Source organism: Pinus tabuliformis, chromosome 7, assembly GCF_031772625.1.
Source record: "Pinus tabuliformis cultivar Carrire ecotype Pingquan chromosome 7, CPIR1, whole genome shotgun sequence".
NCBI lineage: Eukaryota > Viridiplantae > Streptophyta > Pinopsida > Pinales > Pinaceae > Pinus > Pinus tabuliformis.
In genome coordinates this window covers 1323798681-1323824817 of record NC_142293.1, presented here as the reverse complement: position 1 = coordinate 1323824817, position 26137 = coordinate 1323798681, and the positions used below count along the sequence as shown (strand labels likewise).

Sequence of the window (26137 nt, the reverse complement as noted above, 5' to 3'; positions counted from 1 at the left end):
GATATTCTCAATGCTGTGGCATAAATATCCAGACTTTTAAACTGAACTTTGAACTAAAAGTCTAGTTACCTTTGCATGGAATTTATCATTCCAGCATATCTTTTTGCCGTTGTCAACAGAACCATAGAGAAGAGAGTCAGACTTATCACCTTGCAGGATCCCCGGAATTATGCTCTGCAAGAGTAAATAAAATCCAGTGCTATTCTATTAAACCCTCCAAGGGAGAATAGAAAAACGGAGTGACTTGTAGCATAAAAGTCAAAAAATAAGTTACAAGTAATAAGGCAGCAGCTATAAACTGCTAAAGAAAAAGAGGAAAGATTATGGGGGGAAATTGGAAATAATTTCACCTGTGCAACAACCCTATGGCCTCTGTAATCAACAATTGCCATAGCTAAAGTGTAAAGTCCTGGAATATCTGCAGTATTGTATGCCTTTGTTCCCTTTAAATCATTATTTGCTGATGCATAGGTCGCCTGCTCATTGTCAGTCATTTGTGAAGCATCATTCTCTATAGAATTTCCATCCACCACAGAACAAACTTCCTTTTCCTTCTCTAGGATTTCCAGTCCTGAATGTTCACTTGTAGGCTCCTTAGCCACATCTATTTGGCCCTCTAAATCTTTTTGATCTGATAAGTCTTCAGATTTTGGACTTTCAGCTTTATCTGGATGTTTTTGATCCGATAAACAATTGCATGCAGCACCTTCAACCTTCGCCGATGGCCTAGCACGGTCCACCTTTGTACCCTGCTCATACAACTGCTGCATTTGTGCGAAGTCGGCATCAACAGCAAAGCTAAAGAATATGTTGTTATGAACATACCTGAAGTAAAAGTATTTCATTAAAACAAATCAGAGTATTATCAGAAAATACATCATTAATATATTTAAAAAGGCAATGAGACAGTAATTACAAATCAGTGTATTATTCACCATTCTATTAACCTAACCAGAGTCAGTTCATTATTTAGCAGTGCACTAGTTTAAAGTTAGTTGACAAATACTAGCTAGTTTAAACTTTAAGCTATAGACAATTCCAGAAAGTTAGTTGACAAATACTAGCCCAGGCCATGCCAAGGAAAGAAGTGAAGTGAATAAAATACACCTTTCTGGATGGCCTAACAATTAATTAAGTGGGTGGGATAATAGTACTACATCAGTAGCTTGTGCCCATGCTATGGTCCTTTGCTTTCCTTGCCTAAAATCCCTAAATATGATGAACGCCTGATAAAATATAAAATAAAATTGATTATGCACCTGAGCATATTCTTCAGAAGTAAGAGAATCCTCCTCATTTCGGAAAACTAATCAACAATGTAATGAAGAGTAATCAAAAAACCAAAAAGAGACAAATTGTAAATCCTCTTCACAGACCGATGAATATCTTGCTTCATAGCATTCTCATATGTCTTGTCTCTATTTCAATAGCCCAGCAACTTGCTGAAGTCATCTGGAACATTTTACACTGCAATATCTACTAAATACAATACCATATATATCCAAGACAGACGAACAACAATGTATCCATTCATTCAGAATTTTTTTCATCAGAGTGTCCACCAAACAAAATCAAGACAGATAAATTAAAAAACGAGACAAGTGACATGCCACAAAACAAGACTAAATAACAAGGTGCCAACCTGGGAGGGCCCTCAAAAGCGATCTTGGCAAGGGCCAGGTTTATGTGTGCTTTGCAAAGCTGAAGAGAAGAATACCAAACACTTTGTTAATGGACAGCCCATTTTCTAAGAAGGCATGCAAGGAGGCCAGATCCTTCACATGGGGGTGTAGAGAAATGGGAGGTTCTCTCTAGTGGATGGTCTGAAACAATGGATACAAAATACAAGGTGTGGATCACAAAGCCCTTCCTTGCATTGACTCTTGGTCAATCCAGACCACCAGAAATGCAATATCATTTCAGGACAAACCTTTGTCGCAGTTGAGGGTGTCCTACAAAATGAATTATGCTTATGAAAACATATCTACATCAAAAAAATGAAAAAGAAAAATAATCCAGACCCCCCTATCATTGATGAATAAATATTTCGATGCTCTTTTGATGGAACGAGACAGGGAAACCCTGGCCCTTGTGGAGCAGGGGGAGTGCTGTACTTTCATTCCAGATGCTACACCTCCTCCAAGATAAGACTAGCTAGGGGAACAAAGAACCGGGCTCAGATATATTATATATGCCTAACTAAATCTTCTGAAGATTGCTTTAGATAAAGGCATATCCAGGTTGCAAGTGTTTTAGGACCCCAAACCAGTTATTGAATGGACCATAGAAGCTTTTAAAATCCAAAACATCCTGAATGGGTCATAGGAGCTTTTCAAATCCAAAACACCTCTCTGAGGTCCTTGCTACATATAGTGCTGTTGGTTGCAGCTCAGTTTAAAGATATCTCTCTATCACATAAGAAAACAGGCATTCTTATGAGCTCTCTAAACAGGCTTTGTTGGGGCAGCAGGGTGTGCTACAGACAGAGGAGATGGGAGGAGGAGAATCCTTGATTTCAGCTTAGTATATTCTATGAATATGTCATGCTACTGCTGTCATAGGTATTGATGCCTTCAGTTGTTCGTGAATCGGAACCTTCTGGAATGATGCCTTCTTTTATGTTGATAGCTAGCTGAGATTACGGTCCTCCATTTTCGTAATGATAATTTGTAACACGCATAAGCACAACCTTATTTTGATGCTACAGACCTTGGTAGGACAAGCCTGGACCACGTAGGATTTACTTTAACTTTACTGGTGCTCGACACCTTCGAAATATAACTATTGAATTGACTTTCAATATATAAAAGTGAAGAATTTTTCAGCTGGAAAAAAAAATGCCACGAGGCAAGACTCACCTAAAAGTAATAAAAAATGTTCACAAAAGCACTACAACGCAAGTAGCGACTTCTAACTGAAAAGCTGTTATTCTATTGTAGTACTAAGTACAGCAACTAACACTTAAGTGGCTCTCATTGGAAAAAAGCAGTGCTCAAAAAAGAAAAGTCCTGCTAGCACCAATGGATATCAACTTGGATAAAAAGAAGTGCCGCGATCAATGTCAAAGTTTCAAACATAGAACTCCAACCACAAAATGCCAAAATACAAGCAACATCTTACTTTTGTTCCAACACAACAGTAAAACTTTTTATTCAATTCTTTCTCAGGCTTAGCTACAGAAATATTCATTGAACCCCAAGTGATGCCAAATATCTCACACATTATTCAACTTGCTTGGCATCTTTCAAGACTTCATCTGTGGGACTTCTAAACGTCATCCCCATCAGTTGCAAAGCCTTATGCAATAATGATATGAGATAACAACAACCCATTTAAGGATGGAATAAACAACAACAACAACAACAAAAAAATCTCAGGATTCAGTTAATATCATACCTGCAAGTAAATCTTCATCTGTTGTTGAACTGATTTCTTGTGCATAGATTTTAGACCATATATATGAAATATAGGACTAATAAGGTGTTATTAGAACAGAACTATAAAGCAACCTAAATATAGTAAACAAACAATATTCTGTTTGATATTGAAGAAGAAATATATTCACAGCCACAAACATGTCAGAAATAAATCCAAGTAGACCCAAAGAAAGAAAGAGAAGGAAGTAGACCACACAAATCACTATGAACAAGTTGCAAGCTGGTTCAGTCATGCCAAGAGACACATTTGTCAAAATTGACCGAACGATGTTTGTGAGAATATAGCTAGCACAAACACACACAATGCGAGATAGAGGAAGACCAGTAACCATATTGTGATTACATAGCTGCTGCAACGAGCGGAAGTTTAGATGATTGAATTGCTCATTCCAAAGTTTGCTCAAGTCATCACTATCAGCAATAGTAATTGATGGGAAAGATGATGACCCAAAGTTGTCAAATTTGTACAACCTGGTTATATCATCAACAATTCCAGTTGCCCGGACATGCTTAGGATCTTTTAAATCCTTGATTACAACTTGGTTTGTTATATGTACCTGTAGTGTTGAATCTTTGATCACCCAAAGATGCAAGAGCTTATCTCACTCTCTAATCAAAGAATCACAAAAAGATTCAAGTGAGGGTGGTTTGTAAGAAAACCCTTGAACCTCTCTAGTAGAGTGAAAAGTAGATACCTATGTGGAAGTACCCTGTTTTGTGGAACTCGCCAAACTTCACAGGAAGGAAATAGATTTTAGAGCACTTTTCAGCATACAGTGAACTTAACAGTTTTTCAACATTTCATCATATATGAAAAAGCAAGACCCTATCACCCATTCTCTTGCACCTCCAGCTAGTAATAATGAAACTTTGCAGGGGAATCGGTTGCTCAATGTTGGCAACCTAAGTCACCACATTCAGCGAATTTAATGGATAAGATTCAAAACTAACAAAAAATTATCAGAGGATGATGACTAAATTCATTTTAGTTTAGCTAATTTGTTCAAATCCGTATAAATTTCCATGACTTTAATTGGGATTTATAATAGCAAATTCTTTCTTTAGCAGCGACATGAATACTCAATCGAGGAAGTTCATTCTGCAAATCTTGTTATAGGCACACTGTACACATTACCGCGATGGAGACGGAACTTTATTTGGGGACAGAATTTCTTCACAACTCAAACATGCAACAAGAAAGTTCAAGTCATTCAACAGTGACCAATCCAGCTAGCCTGTCATGGTAGAGAATGGAGCTTGCTCAACTTTGTTCACTGCAATAGAACTTCAATAACAATAGACTAATAGTCTTGTAAAGTGTTAAAAACGATTTGAATAGGGTATTATTGTATAAGCACAGTTTAGGTTTAATTTTTACATGAAAAATTATTTGTTTTATTTTACTTTAATGCTTTATTAAATATTGCTTACAGTTTTCTAATTGTTTAATTTAATTTGGACTTATTTATCAACTAATTTTTGAACGTGCATAGTGTAATTTTAGGTTTTTAATTTACAGTAGTATGCTTCATATTTATTCGCAGGATGTATGTTTACTTTAGTGTCTCAAACATCATGAAAAAATTTAATACAACCTTGTATTGTTGACTTTTAATTGGATTTCATTGTCAATGAATTTGAAAATAGCACAAACTAAGTGACTAAGGTGCCAACTAATCAAAACGTATATGCTGCCCAATAGTGCTTGTTGACTACTCTGTGTCAACGACCCCATAGCAGTACACCCTTATTTTCGCAAAAGGGATCTATCATGTTCGAGTGTTCGCGCCTTTCAAATTTTATCATCAGTCGGTAGTTTTGTAAAGATGTCAACCCATTCTGCATATGTATAATGTAAATAATCCTAGTATGACCACGTCTGTATGTAACAGCCTATGTAAACCTATTGTTTTGTTAACGATTTCCATTCTAGAAGGTTTTTTGACTCACTGATTCATTTGTGTCTCTAGACACAAATGATCGGCAGAGTTTTTCCCTCCACCCTCACTCCAAAGCTAGGGTGGATTTTGTCGTCAAGATCTTCGGCGAGTCCTAGCATTTTAAAATAAGTCTTTGTAAAATGACTTGGGTTACAAGTCACTTGGTCTACTAGATTATATTTTTTGTGTCGCATAAATAGATAAATGTTGAGATTCTATTACGAACGGGTTTTACCCCTTCATGTACTAAAATGTAAAATCTTCATGTAAAAAATATTTAGTGCTTGGTCCCTCATAATTAGACACCATTGCTAAATATTAGAGGATTGGAAAAATTATTAATCCCCTCATGTGTAATTAATTAAATTTACTGGCAAAAATAAATTAAAGAAATCATAAGCTACAAATTTAATTAATTAGAGTCAAATTTAAGTTAATTAATTAAATTTTCTGGCAAAAATAAATTAAAATCCTAAAACAGAAATTTAATTAATTTTGTGTCTAGGAAAATTTAATTCTCCAAATTAAAATATTCGTGGGTCCTAGAGAAATTAATTTTTGGAGGTCCCCGGCCAAGGGAATATTGAAAATTTCAAGAAATTTTAGACCTTTGGGCCTTGGTAGTTAAGTCAAACTCAACTTTTTGAGGAAATCAACTCAAAATAATTAATTTTGAGTTTATTAAAATTCAATTAAATGAAAAATTCAAAATTCCTCACAAAATAAAATAATTTTGATGGAGAAGATTAAAAGATAATTAAATCTTTTTTAACAGACGATACTGCTTTGACAAGTATCAATCAACTAGCCGTTGGAGAATTTATCTATAAATTAGAGGTCGATGTCAGTCTATTATATCTGATCTTTTGATTGTGTACTAGTTTTTGAAGCTCTTGTAAACTTTTATGAAATAATACAATGGAAAGTCTTTGGGGTTTTACTTGATGGCAGTGTTCCTCTATGGTATCTTATGGTAACGTGTGTTTAATTTTTAAATGATCTTATTTATAAGTTGTTGGTTAATAGCTCTTGTAAATCAATTTATTGCATAGGTATCTTGCTTAAATTGTTGGGTTTTAAGATAGCATTAAGATTTTTATTTGATTGGCAGGTATCTACAATCTTTGAAGATTTAATCGCTATTTTATACCTCTATTAATTTGACTGTTTATATTTTAAGTGTGCAGAAGTCATCTTTATTGAGAGATTTTGGGTGTTTGGGGAAGTCCTCGGTTGGACCAGCCGGCTCCCAAAACTTAAGATCTAGAGAGTCTTCCAGATTAAAACTGCAAGATTATCTAACGAAATATATTTTGCAAGCATTTTCTGGGCTAGTACCTAAAATTTTAAAAATTATTTATCTTCAAAAAAATTGTGGTAAATAGCTAAATCTAGATAAAAAGAGTCTTAAATCTATAGATCTGGGAGCGGAGTTGGACTCATACTCCTTGGATCTGATAGATCTGTAAATTATTTGTATATATTTGTTATTTACTTGTGTAGATCTGAAATTTTGTAACATTATTTTGACTTTTAACACTTGGGTTTTTGGAATTTTCTCCATTTTTGTAGATATTGGGTATTGGGTTTTTCTCTTTTCACTTGTGCAAAAATGGATATAAGAACTCAGCCAAGGAAATCTTCAAATCTGAGCCAAATCTAGACCCGGGAGGGCAAGATCTGAGCTCAAATATTGTTTGCAGGAATAGATCTGCGAAATCAACCAACGAGATTTTCAGATCTGAGCTAGATTTAGACCCTGAAGGGCAAAATCTTGGGTCAAACATTTGTTTGCGGGGAAGAAACGATAAGATCTTTCATTAAAGGCTTCAGATCTGAGATTATTTGAGGAAAGTTTTGGCTTTTAAGATGTTTGATGGGTATCAAAAATTTAGCCTAAATCTACATTTTTGGGTGACTATCTCCGAATGATTTTGTTTCTGAAGTCTAAAATATAACAATGGAAAAATATCATGTGGGTTAACCTAAAATCAGTTCCTAAGTTGTATAGTACATTAAGGAAGAAATTTCTTGAGTTGGGCATCCATCATTAAGCCTATTTCATATTTTAATTGATGATTGTAATAAGTATATCAGATCTGATATAATTTTGGAAATCACATCATAACAGGCTGAAAAAAAAAAAAAAAAAAACAAAAAAAAAACAAAAAAAAAACAAAAAAAAAAACAAAAAACAAAAAAAAAATAATAATAATAATAATAATAAAATAAAAATAAATAAATAAATATAATTAATTCATGTCAGCAAGTTTGGAAAATTTTCAATAAATTTTTGGTAGAAAGATAGCATTGATAGCTTACCATTTTCATTGTCATATTGTTGTTGTCATAACATTTGTTTGTTGTTGTCGTAAAGTTGTTCTTACTGTTGTCCTAAAAAACAATTTCTGCAAATTAAGTGCTCTAACATCATTGTGAAGGTGACTGTCACAAGTTTTCAGAGCATTGATATATTTGTTTGCAACAAACATTTTTTTGTTGTCATAAATCTTTTGCTTTTTTGGTGCTCTTATTGTCTTTGAAACATAACCATTGTCATAGATATCATCTCTGAAAATAAGTGTTTTTGTTTCATTCTATGTTGCACGGGTTCACAAACCCGAGGATGGGGTTCTCGAACCTATCCCGGGTGCTTCTGAGAAGAACCCATAAGAATGTTGAGAAATGGCAACAAGAAATTCCAATTTAATTTGTCCTTGAATTAAATTTGAATTCTATTCTCATAGCAAATTAGAGTTCGAAGTCCTAGCAAATTAAATTTGAATTCTATTCTCATAGCAAATTTATTCTATTCTCATAGCAATTCTATTGTCCTTGATACTGGGAAATTAGAGTTCGAAGTCTTTCTGTCATCATGTGTATGTTCTCCCTACTTTGTAAGAGTCCAGTATGAGTTAATTGTGAGTTGTAAAATAGAAGACTCAGTTTCATGAGTCAATGCAGTTAAATTAGTTCTCAAACTGATTAAAAAAACTAATAGTGAGTTAACAGTCAATGGTGACAATAATGAAATCCACCGGTGCTACTCTAGTTAACTGAATATCTACTCATCAGAAACTCATGCATGTCGATTCTGAGAAAGACCCAGTTGAAACTAGAGAGTAGAGATAGTGTACTATTTGTTTTATATTTTTTTGAGTTGCAAAGATAGTGCATGCATTCAGGGACTGATCCTTGAGGGATTCCACAGTTTTTAGAGGCTTTATTTCCCTTTAAATACAAGCTATCCTTCATAGGAATTACACATTAGAATAGAGAATTAGAGAGTTTGTGAAGAGGCTAAGCTTTGGCCTTGAGCTTTCTTATGAGTTAGAGATTGAATTTGTTGAGTGCTAGGATTGTTCTTGAGAGAACAAACATTGTAATTTCATCTTGATTTTCTAGATTAATACAAAACAAATAGTGGGGTTTTGAACTGTGGCTTTCCCTGGATATTTATTGCGTTATGTGCCTTTGATTCTCTTCCACTATTGATTATTGTTTGCTCGATGTTTATGGGCTTCCACTGTCAAGAGTAGAAGTAGATTCTTGTTTCTTGCTTTAGCAAATTGCATTAGTTTGTTAATCTACAGGATTTTCTACATGGTATCGAAGCAAGATTGATTTTTGGGCCGAGAGTTTCAGAGCAGATCTGAGAATTTATGTGCAAAATTTTCAGAAACAAATTGCAGATGTAGATTTCTTGGGAAAAGATACCAAATTCAAAAAAAAATCGGTCGAATCAGAGTTCGGATGAGGAAGATATCGCTGATTTAAAATTAGCGCTCTAGAGGAGATTCGAAATATTGGGTTTCCGGCAGTGTTCCACAGGGAGGTGTCCCCCAGGGGTGGGGGATGTGCTTCCTTGCTCCCCCACGCTCCCAAGACAGGGAAACTCCTGAGGAAACTTTTCCCCACGTCCTCTTTTTTGGAAAACTTAGGGAAACTCTACGGGGACGTTTTTCTGATGACGAAATGCATCTCTCTTGTAGGGGTGATGAGGGGATGTAAGAGGGACGCCTCCCCCCAAATTTTTTCGCTAATAAAAATTAGAAGAAAAAAAACAATTTTGTGTTTCACTGCTTTCTATGTTTATTTTTAGTTCAGTATTCTATGGTTGTTTTAGACTTCAACATAATGTCATTGTCATATGATGAATTTACTTTTTGATGTGCATTGCGTAATTTCAATTGTCAAATGATGAATTTAATTTAGATGTACCTTGCATAATATTAATGCCCATTGCCAAATGATGAATTTAGATGGAACATTGCATAATGTCAAATGATAATTTTGCTTCATAGTAGTCTAATAGACTAATACGAAATGATGATCATATTTAGATGTACATTTCATAACTAATAAGATTTACTATCTACTAATTTAGTTATTGACATATTGTTGGGATTTTATTTTTGTATATTAATTTTATAATAATTTTATAATTTTTATGACTCTGACGTCCCCCCTATTTCCCTGAAATTTCCCTAAAATTTGGAGTTGCTTATATACGTCCCCCTTGTGCATATCCCTGTTCTTGCGTTTCCCCGTCCCGGAACCTTGGTGGAACATTGGTTTCCGGGTTACAGGTGAAAGTCGAATTTGCAATACATACTTCAGGATCGGCAGATGGCGTTCTATGGGTTGAGGCTTCAATATGCCTTGGAAGGCAACTCGAATTTCATAGCCTGGAGGGACAGGATGGAGGTTGTGCTAGAGGACAATGGCTTGAAGGAATTTGTTGAACAAGCAATTCCTAAGCCAGCAGCTACTGATGCACAGAACTTGGCCGAGTGGAAGAAGTGTGTGGCGAAGGCAAGGCGAATAATCCTTGAGGGAGTTCGAGATCATATTGTCTCGAGTCTCCATGGAAAGGAAACCCTGCATGCTATGTGGAAAACATTTACGGACTTGTATCAGAATAGTAGTGATCAAAGGAAGTTGGCACTGAAGGATAAACTTCGTAAAATCAAGATGGAGAAAAGCGAGACAATTCCAAAGTACTTAACCAAGTTCACTCAATGTCGGAATGAACTTGGAAGTGTTGGAATCACAGTTGCTGAGGAGGATATAGTGAGCGTTGCTCTTTTTGGACTCCCAAAGAGTTGGCATAGTTATCAGGACTCTGTCAATGGTTGGGAGAAGCTGCCAGATTGGGAACGACTATGGTCGAATTTGATGCAGGATGAGATCAGGAGGAACACCAGGGATGGCTCTTCATCAAAGACTGATGATGAAGAGAATTATGCCTTAGCGATTAAGGCGAGGAAGGGGAAAGGTAAAATTTCCCATTCCAAATCAGATTCTTATCATGGAGGTAAGAAGAAGGACATGACGAAAGTTAAATGCTTTCATTGTCACAAGATGGGTCACTTTGCTACAAATTGTCCATTGAAGAAGTCCAAGGAGAAGTCCTCAAGAGGAGCGGTAGGTGAGGCTTTGGCCTCCCAATTCGAATTGGACTTTTCCCTCATTACATGCATGGTGTCTTCAATGATGGAAAGTGTCTGGTACTTAGACAATGGAGCTTCTTTCCACATGACTAGCGACAAAGTTATTCAGTGAACTGGAGGAGAAAGATCTCAAGATGCATATCAAGATGGGTGATGACGCTTAGTGTTACTGGTGTGGGCACTATTACTTTTCAAGGGGAACATGCGGCTCCACTCACCTTGAAGAATGTTATGCATGTACCTGGACTAACGAAAAACTTGGTATCCGTTGCCATGCTTGAGGATAGAGGTTATGATGTGATCTTTTTGGAAGGAAAGGGGTTCCTTCGACACATAGCCACGAGTCAAGTAAAAAACATAGGGATTCGAGTTCAAAACCTCTATAAGATAGAGGTAGAGGATTGTGCTGCTTTAAGTTCAAAAGCGGAAAAGATGTTGAGCCGAGACGTCGGCGAGTTGTGGCACAGGCAATTGGGCCACTTGCATCATGGGGCTTTGAAGATATTGCAACAAATCTCTATCGATCTTCCCAAAGGTACACTTGAGCAAGTTGATACATGAAAGGGTTGTACTTTGGGAAAATACACCAAGTCTTCCTTTGGAGACAGAGATAGTCGAGCAGAGTCTATTCTAGAGAGAGTCCATTCAGATGTGTGTGGACCATTCTCGACAGCATCCACGACCAAACACAGGTATTATGTTATATTTGTTGATAACTATTCTCGTAAATGTTGGGTATTTTTTATGCAAAAAGAAAAAAAAAAAAAAAATCAAACTTTCACAACATTTTGAGAGTTCAAAGCATTGGTAGAGAAAGAGTCTGGCAAGAAGGTTAAAGCTCTACAGAGTGATGATGGTGGAGAGTATGTCTCTAATGAGTTTAAGAACTTTTGTGCAGCAGAAGGGATTAAACGAGAGTTGAACTTCTGTGCAGCAAAAGGGATTAAACGAGAGTTGAGGGCACCCCATAACCCTCGACAAAATGGGGTTGACGAAAGGAGGAACAGGAGCATTGTAGGGCAACAAGGGCGATGTTGCATAATCAGGGCCTACCACTACACTTGTGGGCTGAGGCATGCAACACAGCGATTTATGGTAAGAACCGTAGCCCACATCGGATACTTGAGATGAAGACACCAAAGGAGGCTTATTCCGGTAAGAGGCCAGATGTTGGTCACTTCAAGAATTTTGGGTCATCAGTTTATTGCCATGTGACCAAAGATGCATGCAAGAAGCTTGAGCCAACAACAAAGTTGGGGATCTTTGTGGGGTACACAGATACACCCCACAACTATAGAGTGTACATGCCGACCAGTCAGTGACAGTGGTTCGCAGGGATATCAAGTTCGATCAGGAGAAGGCCATGCGAGTATCCCTTGAGAGGGAGCTTGAGCTACATGTGGATGAGGAGCTTTTAGCTCCTAAGGTTGAGGGACCTCAGATTGATGTGGAGCAACCTCATGCAGAGGTTCAAAGAGTAGAGACATCCACTCAGGCAGAGTCTTCCAGAGAGGGAAGAAAGTGCACTAGAGAGGCTGACAGATTGTTGGATGATGCACAGGGCAATGTGGGAGCACCCTCTTCTTAGCACAGACAAAGGAGGTCACCAAAGAGGTACATTGGATACATGGCACTTATGGGTGCATGTGTTGTGACAGAGCCATCTTCCTTTCAGAAAGCAGTGCAGCATTCGGTTTGGGTTGATGCGATGGTGGAGGAGCATGACTCCATAGTTTGAAACGGTGTTTGGTATGTGGTCCCGAGACCGAAGGACAAGTCAGTTGTGAGCTCTCGTTGGCTTTACAAGGGAAAACAAGCTACAGATGGTGGTGTGGAGAAGCATAAGGCCAGATTTGTGGCCCGTGGATTTTCACAAGTAGAGAGGATTGACTATGATGAGACCTTTGCTCTTGTTGCAAGGTACTCGTCAATCAGATCTATTTTGGCACTATCAGCACCGAAGGGTTGAAGATCCATCAGATGGATGTGAAGACTGCCTTCCTCAATGGCATGATTGAGGAAGAGGTGTACATAGAGCAGCCTGAAGGTTTTGAAACCTTGGACCATGAGTTGCATGTGTGCCAACTCAAGAGAGCGTTGTATGGGCTGAAGCAAGCACCTCGTGCTTGGTACACCAAGATAGATAGCTACTTCACAGGGTTGGGATTCACGAAGAGTGAAGCGGATGTGAACTTGTATCACATAGTGATGGAAGGTAAGTTGTTGATCATTGTACTTTATGTAGATGATCTCATACTGACAGGTGATGAGAAGTTCATCAAATCTTGCAAGGAGGACCTTGCAAGAGAGTTTAAGATGAAGGACATGGGGCTCATGCATTACTTTCTTGGCATGGAGGTATGGCAGGGAGATGGGGAGTTGTTTGTATCTCAGGGCAAGTATGCCAACGAAATACTCAGGAGATTCTGCAAGGAGAACAGTAAACCCATGGAGACTCCTCTAGCTGGTAATTGGAGGAATGAGGACGCTACTTCAGGGGAAGTAGTGGAAGCTATTGTTTACAGGAAGCTTGTGGGTTCATTCATGTACTTGGTGAACACATGACCGAATATGTGCTATGTAGTTAACCGGCTTAGTCAAGCGATGGTCAGGCCTACCAAGATGTATTGGAAGGTGGCAAAGCATGTATTGAGATACCTCAGAGGCACTACTCAATTTGGATTATGGTACAGACGAACAGAGGGAGTGAAGCTTCAAGGCTTCACCGATGCAGATTGGGCAAGGAGTCCATCTGACAGGAAGAGCACATCAGGAGGGATCTTTAGTATTGGGTCAGCGACAGTTTCTTGGTATAGCAGGAAACAGAGATCGGTTGCACTCAGTTCGGCAGAGGCAGAGTACATGGCTGCAAGTCAGGCAGCATGTGAGGCTATCTGGATGAGGAAGATCCTAGTTGGTTTGTTTGGTCAGCAGATGGATCCAATAGTGATTTATTGTGATAATCAGAGTTGTATCAAACTCTCTGAAAATCCAGTCTTTCATGATCGGTCCAAGCATATTGATATCCGGTATCATCATCTCAGAGATTGTGTATTGAGGCGGATCATGTTGTTAGATTACATTCCCACGAAGGAGCAAGATGCTGACATCTTGACAAAGGCATTGTCAAGATGTAAATTCGAGTTTCACAGAGACAGGATCGGGGTAGTTGATAATCCCTTTCTTGTTGAGAGGGAGTATTGAGAAATGGCAACAAGAAATTCCAGTTTAATTTTTCCTTGATTAAACTGTGAATTAAATTCAAATTCTATTCTCATAGAAACTTAAAATAGTTAAATTAAGTTTATTAAACTTTATTAACTTAGGAAATTCGAGTTGGAAGTCTCTTTGTCATCATGTGTATGTTCTTCCTACTTTGTAGGAGTCCAATATGAGTTAATTGTGAGTTGTAAAGTAGAAGGCTCAGTTTCATGAGTTAGTTTAGTTAAATTAGATCTCACACTGATTGAGAGAACTAATAGTGAGTTAACAATCAATGGTGACACTAATGAACTCCACCAGTGCTACTCTAGTTAACTGAATATTTACTCATCAAAAACTCATGCATGTCGATTCTAAGAAAGACCCAATTGAGACTAGAGTGCAGGGACAGTATACTATTTGTTTTAGATTTTTCTAAGTTGCACTGATAGTGCATGCATTCAGGAACTGATCCTTGAGGGATTGCGCAGTTTTGAGAGGCTTTGTTTCCCTTTAAATACAAGTTATCATTCATAGGAACTGCACATTGGAATAAAGACTTGGAGAGCTTGTGAAGAGGCTAAGCTTTGGCCTTGAGCTTTCTTATGAGTTGGAAATTGAATTTGTTGAGTGTTGGATTGTTCTTGATAGAACAAGCATTGTAATTTCACTTGATTTTGTGGATTAACACAAAACAAATAGTGGGGTTTTGAGTTGTGGCTTTCCCCGGATATTTATTGTGTTATGTGCCTTTGATTCTCTTCCTCTATTGATTATCATTTGCTCGATGTTTATTGGCTTCCACTGTAAAGAGTAGAAGTAGATTCTTGTCTCTTGCTTTAGCAAATTGCATTAGCTTGTGAATCTACAGGATTTTCTACAAAGAACCGAGTTCTTCTATGAAGAACCGGGTTCTCCATTAAAAAAATTTGGGTTCTTTTGTCTTGATGGGTACGGAGAACCCTGATGATGGATACCTAGAACCCCAAAATCGGGTTCATTGGGGTTCATTTTAGTTTTTATTTTTACATTTGTAATTAATTTAATGGGCTTCCCCTAATATTCTAGGTAGCTAGTTCTTCATCTTGCGAAAGGAATTGAAGTACTTATGCCTTTATCCATTCAATAAAGAGAAATAGGTTGGACTCAAAGAAGGCATAGAACTTAGTGTACATTCATAGCACACTTCGTTTCATATCTTGAATAGACCCTAGGTACAAGGAAGATCCTTTCAAGAGATGGGACCAACACACAGATGATGATATGTGTGTGGACGAGGAGATACAACTAGATGGCCTTATTGAGCTACCTCCAGTTGTTATGCATCAACAGGAGCCTCAAGATGAGAGTGATTCCTACCTGGAGAGCATGCACACTGAAAATCCGAGTGATGTTGATGACATGGCTTGAGGAAGCCACAGTTACTATTAGCTATTTTTATTTTAGTATTTTAAAATTTCCTGGTTCTTGTTTGGAGATGCCTTAAGGCAAATTTTGAATGTAGTATGACAATGGACATATATCATGATTCTTATTAGTATGTAAACTCCAATTTGCACTTGATATCAAACTAGAAATTTTGAAATTTCATTGTGAATGTTGAATGTTCAATGATGTGCATGTTTAAATATGTAAAGTTTAAATCATAAATATTTTAGTTTTCTTGTTTAAAGTTGAAAATATACAAATTCATATATATTATAATTGTAAAATATGATATTTATATATTATATATATAAATCATAATATACCCCCGACGAACCCACGCATTCTGTTTCAAAAAATGACGTACTCGTCCCAGTACCCGTACCCGTCCTCGAACCCATTTTTCCTGGCAACATAGGTTTCATTTGTAAGAGCAGTTGTTTGCATAGATTACATCAGCAAGTTTTAGTGGTTTTTTGGATTTTGGATTTCGAGTCTAAGTGTCTGTTGTCTTTTGATTTCCTACTTCAAAATCATATATATAAGTTTGTTGCCCTAAAAAACATTTAAGTTGGGAACAGTCATATTTATCTTTCTAAAGCACTTCTCGTGCCTTGACTTGCGAATAGTAATTGCATTGAAATATAATTCTCTTTGAGCTAAGTAGCATTGAAGGTGATTCGCTCCATTTGCATAATATCGAGTAATCTAAAGATAATTGAACGGTTTGAATCTAATTGTCCTTGGCATTATCTTGGAATAATCTTAATTGTCTAAAGGGAGCGTTGATAATCTTATTGAAGAATTGTCATTGAAGCATAAATTGGATAAATGCTCTAATTCTCTTTCTTGACATTAATATCATTATTGGCTTGTGGTTATTATAAATTTTTGGCATATTAGTGATCTTTCTTTAAGAGCATATATCTTGTGGTCATCTTGGTTATCTTGTGTATCTTATTGGCACTTGAGATATTTGGCACTTTGTCTTGTATAAGATTGTCTCTTTATTTCATTAAGTACTCTTGTCATAAAGTTAATCAATACTAAGTACTTGAGCCTTAAATGATCTTACCTCAAGACTACTCACTCATCCCTTTTCTAATTGCATCTTGCATCTCTTTTCATCATAATAACATTTTCCTTAGCAGCAGTTGTCCATCTTGTACTTGGTCCTAAATTTCCTAGCAAGATAGTTGACTTCGTAAGGCACTGGTATCAATTGTTTAAATCGAATCATTTAAGTCTTGTTAAATCTAAACAAGTATTTCGTCACACAACTGTGTCTCCCAAATTGATTGGTTCCCAACTGGTCCTTCTTCATTTCATTTATGTAGGGTCTAACCCGCATAGTCTGTTGTAGGGAGACAGCTTACACGGAGAGATTGTGGATCAGGGTGACAGCCCCCGATCTGATTCGTTGTCGCGGTGCCTAGACATTCTGTGCGAGAACAGTGCCAACTGATTTAAAACATCAATTAGTAGCAATTGTGAAACACATTCACCAAGAGGAAGCAAACTTCAAATAACTAGACTCGGCGTGATCAATATAACGAGCCTTAAATGATCTTACCTCAAGACTACTCACTCATCCCTTTGCTAATTGCATCTTGCATCTCTTTTCATCATAATAACATTTTCCTTAGCAGCAGTTGTCCATCTTGTACTTGGTGCTAAATTTCCTAGCAAGATAGTTGACTTCGTAAGGCACTGGTATCAATTGTTTAAATCGAATCATTTAAGTCTTGTTAAATCTAAACAAGTATTTTCTCCCAGATTGATTGGTTCCCAACTGGTCCTTCTTCATTTCATTTATGTAGGGTCTAACCTGCATAATCTGTTGTAGGGAGACAGCTTACACGGAGAGATTGGGGATCAGGGTGACAGCCCCCGATCTGATTCGTTGTCGCGGTGCCTAGACATTCTATGCGACAACAGTGCCAACTGATTTAAAACATCAATTAGTAGCAATTGTGAAACACATTCACCAAGAGGAAGCAAACTTCAAATAACTAGACTCAGCGTGATCAATATAACGAGAAAGACATTGTATGAGATATATACTCATTTGACTATAGTACGATTATCGGAATCTAGAGGTCATTTACAGCCTTCATATTTATGCATGTTCTCTTGGAACTTTAATTCTATCTATATCAGAACATGTATCTCAACATATTTTTGCTATTTGCACACTTACATGTAATATAAAATTAAATGACCAAACATTGCATGTTTGGTATCCAATGGTTTAGATTAATTTTCTTAAAAATGAATCCTTGAGAAACAGCCAGACACTTCCCCCCATTTCGAGGATCATGTCCAGTGTAACACAAGCAGGTAGGCTCGACTTAGTGAACCTAACCCCATGGGAATCAAATCAAGCACCTGAACAGGGAACCAAATTACCAACAACATCCCAGCGCCAGTAGCAGCGACTGATTTAGCTAACCCTCGGGGCTATCCAATGGTTTAGATTAAATTGATGGACATAAATATATATTTTTTTATTACAATTTGAATCTTTTGATGTATTGTTTAATCAACAAGTTTCTATACCATTTTTGGTTGGTTTCAGTACAGTTCACAATTTTGGGGCAAATCAGTTCCAATCTGCTTATGATTCTGATGACTTTGTTTTACTGGGTTTGTTGACGGAGGGCAAGGGGGCCCAAGGGGTACAAATTTCGAAGTAGACTAGATATAACCATGACACTAAGTCAACACAATTAGCTATAGGGAAGCCCATAGGCAAACTCCCCATTCATAGAAAACATACAAATGATATTGTGAAACTGTTAATTTTATTACTAGATATTGATTGCAAAAGAAACAATGCAACATCCAATTGCACAAGTTGAAAACCAAATAAATTATTTATTAGTTTTCTCAATACTAAATTATCCCACAAAACATCATATCCATATATCAACATCTTACATGATGTCAACATTTTATGACATAATTTAAAATTTATATAGCCTTAGATACATCATACTTGATAAAGACATCAAAACAAAAAGCGCACATTGAACGCCATATGCCAAACTTGAGAATCTGTTATTCTCAAGCTGGAAAGTTCTACTCCAAGTACAAATATTTTTGTTGCTCTTAAAATTCTTCAGTTGATGTTGGCTCTTCTCACACGCAAAATGAAATTTTTGGTATCTTGGAGTAGGGCTCTTAAAATTATAGTGTAGTTTGTACATAGAAAAATGGAAAAAGGTGACTTTACTACTTTGTATTCTAACTAGGCCACATGGAGGTCACCTGTGCACCCCCCATCAGGACATGCCCTAGCATCGCCTTAAAGAAGGGGTGACTCTAGCAAGACCCTTTGGCACATGAAACATCATCAACATGTCCCCTCACCCCAAAATATAAGGAATACAGGATGGGCAAGCTAAAACCCCGAGGATACAGTCCATACAGTACATATGTTAAAATTGGCAACTAGGGCCAAACTCCATGTGGGTCTTCTTATTCATGGCAGCTGATATTTTTCTTGGATTCCTCTCATCGAGAGGTGTAGGATTGATCTAAAGATCATCTGATTCCGATAAGTATTCATGGAGATATGAATTATTTGTGTTATGGGACAATTCATCAAGGTCGGCCAGCAACCAAATTGCCCCCATCTATCCTCAACGTTTTACTATAAAAGGAGGTGGCTTGCAAGTCATTTGCCACTCATCTCATGTGATCTTTTCCTCTCCACTCGTGTCACTAAGAGTATACGCTGCCCTAATGGATGCCCTAGACCCTAACGCTTTCATGGAGGAGGCTTTAATGAAGCTACAATATCGCAACAAGGAAAGATCTAATCACAGGTCTAGGAGAGACCCTGTTCGCTGTCCTAAAAGGCTTCCTAACTCTGTCCTAAAGGAAGGGATCCTAGCCAAATAAGGAAGAGTCCTAAACACAGAGATCTGGCCACTGCCCTATCCTAGCCGCAGCACTTAAGGTTGCCCTAGGCCGCAGTACATGCAGCAAGAAGGGACACTTATATTCTGTGAAGGGAAGGCCTTAAACCGCAGTTTGAATAGGCTTTCATCTAGCCCTAACTGCAATAAAGGAGGTCCACTCTCAGCTGAAGATACACAGCCCTAGCTGCACTAACCACAGGCCTGATCCATAGATATTGTACAGCACTCACTCTCAGTCCAAACAAGGTGACTACAATGCTGTCATATCTGGCCCAGCCGCTGCAAGGAACAGCACCTAACCTCATCAAGTGAAAGGTCACTTGGCCACTGTAAAAGAGGTTTCAACGTTGAAGTGACCTGAGGCCTCAAGATGCTGTTAAAGTGTTCTAAATTCACAATAGATGACAGCGTTGTACCAAGGTAATGAATAAGCTTGTTCCAAGATTTATCTAGGCCTTGTTGAAAGAATTTACAAGTTACAGCTTGCTGCTTTGCTAGGCTGCAAGCCATAGCAAGCAGCTAAGGGTGTCCTGAGGTCACAATGCAGCATGTATTATATAATGGTGCAGCATGGTGCACAGTGATGGGTACAACAGTGAATGGTGCTGCATAGTGCACAGTGACACTGGTGCAGCACAGTGATGCATAGTGCAGCTTGATGATGAAGAGCAGCATGTTGGGTACAGCATGATGAGGTACAGCTCAGTGATGGTGCAGCACAGTGATGATGGACATGGTGATGGTGCAGCACATTGATGATAGACACGGTATGATATTGTAGCATGGTGCAGCACAGTGATAGGTACAGCAAGGTGATGGAATCACCTGTGTTCAGATCAGCTACCTCATGTGACATTTTTTTAGAGAAGATCTCTGCTCTTATTTTGACAAGTCAAAGTGTTGGCTTCTGATGTATATGTACTATCTCTTTCTCTCTGCTGAACTATTGAAGAACATAAGAAGAATTGATCAAGGGTGTCCCCACAGTGGGGTTTGCCCCTGGCTGGCACCACATCTTGTGTCCTCTTGTCTTGGCTTGTCTTCTGCAATTAATGTTTATGTTCTATCTACATTTTACTATCATGCTAAATGTGATTGCTAATCTGGAATTGATAATTGAGCTAATATGGAAAATTGAAGTAAATTTGCTATCAGCATAGAACATACCTAAAATTAACAACATATAGTAGTGAACCAGGTGTTTTTCTTCTTTGAATCATTTTGTCAACCATTGATCAGCCACCTCTTTTAAAAAGGAAAAAAATAACTAGTTACCCTAAGAGGGTGATTATAAACTCAGCCCAAGTTAAAGCAGCAATTTCTTGTCATATCCTCACCACTTTTTTGAGTTTCATTAACCTTTCTTCATGAGCAAGTATTGTAGATTGCTTAACGTTATAAGAGTATTCTTTTTTTGTTTCACACTTTTATCTACTTCTATTTTGAAATGTATACTTACATATGAAATCGTTCAGGGTCTGTAGGGTTGATTGGTGGTATGCATCTATTAATGACACCCTTGGCACCTTTTACTGCTGCGTCAACAAAATCGCAGCTTACCTTAAAAAGAGCCCTATCACGCAGAATCCTGTTACAGAGCTCATGGAAACAGCCATTAGTAAAAACATCTGAAGGAATCATGTCATATAGAAACGACCATGCTAACCTAGTGACAGATCAGAAGAACAAGCGCTGGACCAATCATGTCTGTATAATTCTCTACTCCAAACATCATGTAAAGGATATAGTATACCTGTCTTGAAGAGATTTACGAGGAAATTCCCTACATGACTGTAACTCCTCATTCCAGTCCCGCTGCATGCCTACTGAGTCAGTCCCATAAGGTAGAGCCAAAGCGTCCTCGGCTCTAGAAACATCCCTCCTATGAGCTGACATCCAACAGTTAAATGGTACGACGTTATTCCTCACTAGATATCTCACATTTATACAAGTCTCTTAAATATTTATTCTTTTTGTATATATACCCAAACAATCAAACAATGTGGATGCAGGAATCATAAAAGCAAACAACCTACATTATGTAGGAACTAAGTGCAAATAAATTTCTGTAAGATTTGGTTTGAACTTTCCAGGGAATATAAGTCACAGAACAAAAATGATTATTTTATTCGCTATGATGTTTCAAAGAATCAAAAACCATTTGTTCTAATTACTTTTGTCACATGATTACCCTATTTGTTTAACAGGACAAGTATATTAAATTTGTAGACAACTATCACGATAGCCTTTGTCCATAGCATACTAACACAAAGATGCATCAAGGACATTTACAAACAATACCATGAATTGCATCATCACAGTGAATCTATACATAATATGACACCCAAATCTAGTAATCCAGATGTGAGTTTTCGTTATCACAGTGTGGTTATTAGACCATAACTCATATCATAGAATATCTAAAAATTACGGAGCAAAGAGTTGTGCCATAACTTTTTACAACCATTCCGGTTCGATAATCTCCCCATTCCAAGTTTAGATGAATATGAACATGGTGAGTTTAAGCCTTAAGGTGCTATAAGAATATTTAGACACTCACTGTTGCAGCAGCAAAAGCAAACCACAAGCTAAGAAACATGTCTTACTTTTAAGAACAAGTACATGTAAATGCATACGGACTATGTTGTGTATCTCTACCATGAATCCATTCCAGGTGCTCTCCCAATTTATATGAGAAAGCAATACTGAAATCAAAACAGACCAAGGATTGTCAGAGAGTTTTCATGGTGACAAAAGAATGAAGAAAAGTTGTCCTCTCTCCCCTACAATTTTTGAGCTCTGTGTAGACAAGTTATAAGAATGGAGAAATAGGAAAAGTGGGAGATTAAACACGGCAGGAATTGTTAAAAATGTACTAGTTTATGCAAATGATGTAATTTTAATATGAAAATCAATAGATATTTTAAAGGAGAACCTATCAACATCAGAGAACTTTCGTGTGGAGGTGGGGATAAATGTGAACACGGCCATTGAAGACCTTTTGTTCAGAAGTGGGGATGGATGCGATACAAGCAAGACTATGGATGTGATATTTCACCAAAAGGGAAAACAAATCAGGCCCAAATCAAGTTCCCTAGGAATGACACAAAACTATCACCACTTACGGCTACAGCTCAATGAAAAGTTAAACTATGAGGTGGGGATGGATGTTACACAAGCAAGACTAAGGTGTTGATATTTTCAGCAACAAAGAAAACAAATTAGGCCCAAATCAGCTTCCCTAGGAATCACACAAAAGAATAGCCACCTAGGGCTACAGCTCAATGAAAAGTTAAACTAAGTGGGCATGTTTGTGAACATGGGCAAGAGTAAAAAAAGAAACCAAATCAAACCCAAATCAGATTCAGTGACGAACACCTAGATATCACACAGATCTATAAACAGTTGGGATTACAGCACAATGAAAAGTTAAACTAGGATGCAAGCACAAGCAAACCAATTCAAGGCAGATAGGAACCAATTCAAGGCAGATAGGAAGGTGATCTTACTCCAAACAAGATGCATTATAGCAGAAATTTAGGACTGAAGCATGTCATGCTCCTTATTCCAAGTTCCAACCACTCATATTACCGTGCTGGCATATGGGTGTGCAATATGGGTGCAAAGCACAACTAGAAATATATGGGATCATACTAAGATGATGCATAAACACTTGATAACAGTCTCAGTTATGAATGTAAATAATTAATAATTAAATAGTTAACAGTGATTAGTATAATGAAGAGGTATGTCTCAAAAGACATGACCGTTCATGAAGGGGTACCCACCTAGGTATATATACGGGACCCTCAATTGTAACAATCTCACATCACTTGTATTCTAACATTCTTATGTAAACATATTATTCGTCTCATGATGGACATTCTTATATTCTGAATATTCTGCTGCGTATACCTAAGTTACCAGAAATGCCCCTTGCAACCTCCAGAAACGTCATTGAACATTTCAGAAATGGAAACAGCCCTAAAACGACAATGAAATGTTTCCAATCCGTTTCGGTTTTTCCAGAAACCCCAAATCCAATTTGTTAACTATTCCAGGGATTTTAAACGCCTTTGGATCCGTTTCCAGAAATCCAAATACGGATCCGAGAAATTCGTATAAATAAACTAGTGATTCATTTCATCCATTTTACAGGCAAAGGTAATGCCTCTTCCTATAGATGAAGAAGATCCTAGGTTAGCATTGGAATCTAATGTGCTCTAAAAGAAGAAGGATAAGCTAGGCTTTGACGTTATAGAAGAAGAGGAGAACTTAGACTTTAACATCCTCTTCTAGTGCTACTGCTAAGTCTAACTCATAGTTTCTATGATTGTGTTTCTGTTTGTGAAGGTGGTGGCAAACTTAGTGTCAATACCCACCTCTTGTAAAAGTGTTCACTATGGAACATTCTTCTCTATGACCGTCTCCCTCACCGCCACCTCTTGTTCCTCCTATAACCAATCAAGGGTCAAGGTCTATGATAGGCCTCTTTATCTCGACCCTACATGCAATAGTGATGTCAATACCATTCAATGAAATGGCTTCCACATCAGATGTTTTCTAAAGCTACCCCACCTTCATAGATTATAGGAGAGACATACCATGTCATTAGCGCATCGACATTCCAACCTGCATAACGATCATAAATTATAAATTATCGTACATAATTTGAAGTTGATAGGGCATAAAATTATAATTTATAATGAATTCAAAATTCAATTTGAAAAATTTTTACTTATTGCACTTTTGGTGTGTATTTTTACTTATTGCACTACGTTCGCACCCTAAAGAGCTACGTGTTTAGCTAAGCACTTGAATGCCAAGTTTCTGAATATTCTTTAGCCATAGTTTGTCCACCAAGCAATTACAACAAATAATGTCGATTTGGGGTAGCATCGAATGTGCTCTAGCCATGAAAATTGGTGGAGAGCTAAAGCACATGAGATCTCCAAGACCCAGAAATGGTTTGGGGAAATTCCACCCAGTTAGAGAGATATTAAAATAATTAATATCTTTAATGGGGTTCCCAAGTCTAAACTTAGGAAAATTAAAATATTAATGGGTATTAATATAAAACTATGTGAGAATGTTCTAAATGACATGGATCAAGCCAAATCTAATCTTAGCCGTTGATTAGGGACTTAATCTTGGTCATTGAAGACTCAACAAGAAAAGTATATGAGGAGGTTTAAACGTCAGTTGGAGACACACCAAGACTGATCAATCAGTTCGATTGTCTGTAGTGGGGTTTACTGAGAAAATTCAAACAAGTGATCTGAGTTGCAGCGAGGGGCAGTGAGTGCATGGCAGAGAGACAGAGATAGTGTTGGAGGGCCAACGCAGTGATTGAGGAGGCTACGCAGAGCCAGCAGGAGCCACGCAGAGGGCCAGAGAGACTGCGCATAAGCTAGCAGGGCCTGCGTGGGTGACGCAGAAGGCCAAAGAGCCAACGCAGAGTAGCAGAGGGCTGACACAAGGGGTTCCAGAGCTACGCATAGGCCAGGAGGGCTGACGCAAAGCCTCACAAAAGTGTTGGCGGATTTTCGTGGAGCAGACTTGGCACCCTAGCTGTACTCAAGAAAGTTGCATAATAATAAAACCCTCAAAACTGTTGCACCAGTTTTCCCAAGTTGAGTTTTTTCGGGGACGATTGTCAAAAAATAACAGTGTCCCTTGTATGTTTGTCTATTATTTCAATTGATGATCTGCATATGAGTTGAGACGGCATTTGTGTTTATTTTCAATATTTATATGGTTAAATAACTTGGTAAGGAATAAACAAGTAAGTGAAATAAACTAGATAATGTAGGAAGAATTTCTGACGTGTTAGAGGGTCAGCGCAGAGGCAGAGAGAGGCAGAAAAAGCTCGTGAAGAGCCACATCATCCTACTCAGTCAAGTAGGCTTGACGCAGTTGGCCAGAGTAGTGATTCAACCTTGTTGGGATTGTCCAGAGCTAAGAGGCTCAGTTTCTTCAGCTGCTGGGGCCTAGGGAGCTGTGGGCAGATTGTGGATTGGGAACCTAGTCGGGTGTTGTTGTTGTCGAAGCAGAACAATACCTAACGGGATAGAACCAAGGTAGAGGGAGTCGCTGCCTTGAGGGATTTCTAGCCAAGAAATCCAAATCCGTGTTGCAGGTGCATAGAGGATCGAAGAGGAGTAGTTTGACAATTGGAAGGAGGATTTCCATGAGGGAAATCGAGGCTCAGAGGGAGTCTAGGAGAGAACTTCCAGGACAAAAGTCGAGATTCAAAGGGAGTCAAGAAGTAGAGCGGAGATGGCAATGAGCGAACTGAGGCATCAGGACAAGTTGGACGGTGCCTCCAACTTTGTCATCTGGAAGGCCACGATCCTACCTGTTCTGGATAGACATCGCATCAAGGGCTTTGCCTTGAGAACCGTGGCTATCCCAATCGACCCAACTGATAATGAAAGGTATGAGGATGCAATGGTCAAGGAAAAGTGCATAATCCTTGATGGGGTCAAGGATCATGTAGTTCAGCATATTGCTGAGAAGAACACGGCAAAGGAGATGCGGGATACCTTGAGGACATTGTATCAGGGCACTTCCGTGCAAAGGAAGATGCTATTAGAGAATCAAGTGCGGTCGTATCAGATGCAGAAGCGGGAGCAGATTGATCTATACCTCAGCAGGTTGCAAGAGATTCAGGACCAACTTACTTCCATAGGGGCCACGTCAGATCAGGAGTTCATGGTGAGGACCGTCCTGAATGCAGTCTCTGAGGATTGGGA

General features: G+C 38.0%; 1 protein-coding gene across 2 annotated transcripts in view; it reads right to left on the bottom strand.

The window, feature by feature from the left end:
- The window catches only part of NOXY38 (tetratricopeptide repeat (TPR)-containing protein), a 317852-nt gene that overhangs the window by 173604 nt on the left and 118111 nt on the right, over positions 1-26137 (bottom strand). For both annotated transcript variants that reach the window (XM_089459697.1, XM_089459698.1), the window contains exons 9-12: positions 21136-21271; positions 20842-20970; positions 351-825; positions 70-174 (exon numbers count right to left, since the gene is read on the bottom strand). In XM_089459697.1, coding sequence (XP_089315823.1) covers positions 70-174; positions 351-825; positions 20842-20970; positions 21136-21271 — 845 coding nt within the window. The remainder of the gene's footprint in view (positions 1-69; positions 175-350; positions 826-20841; positions 20971-21135; positions 21272-26137) is intronic.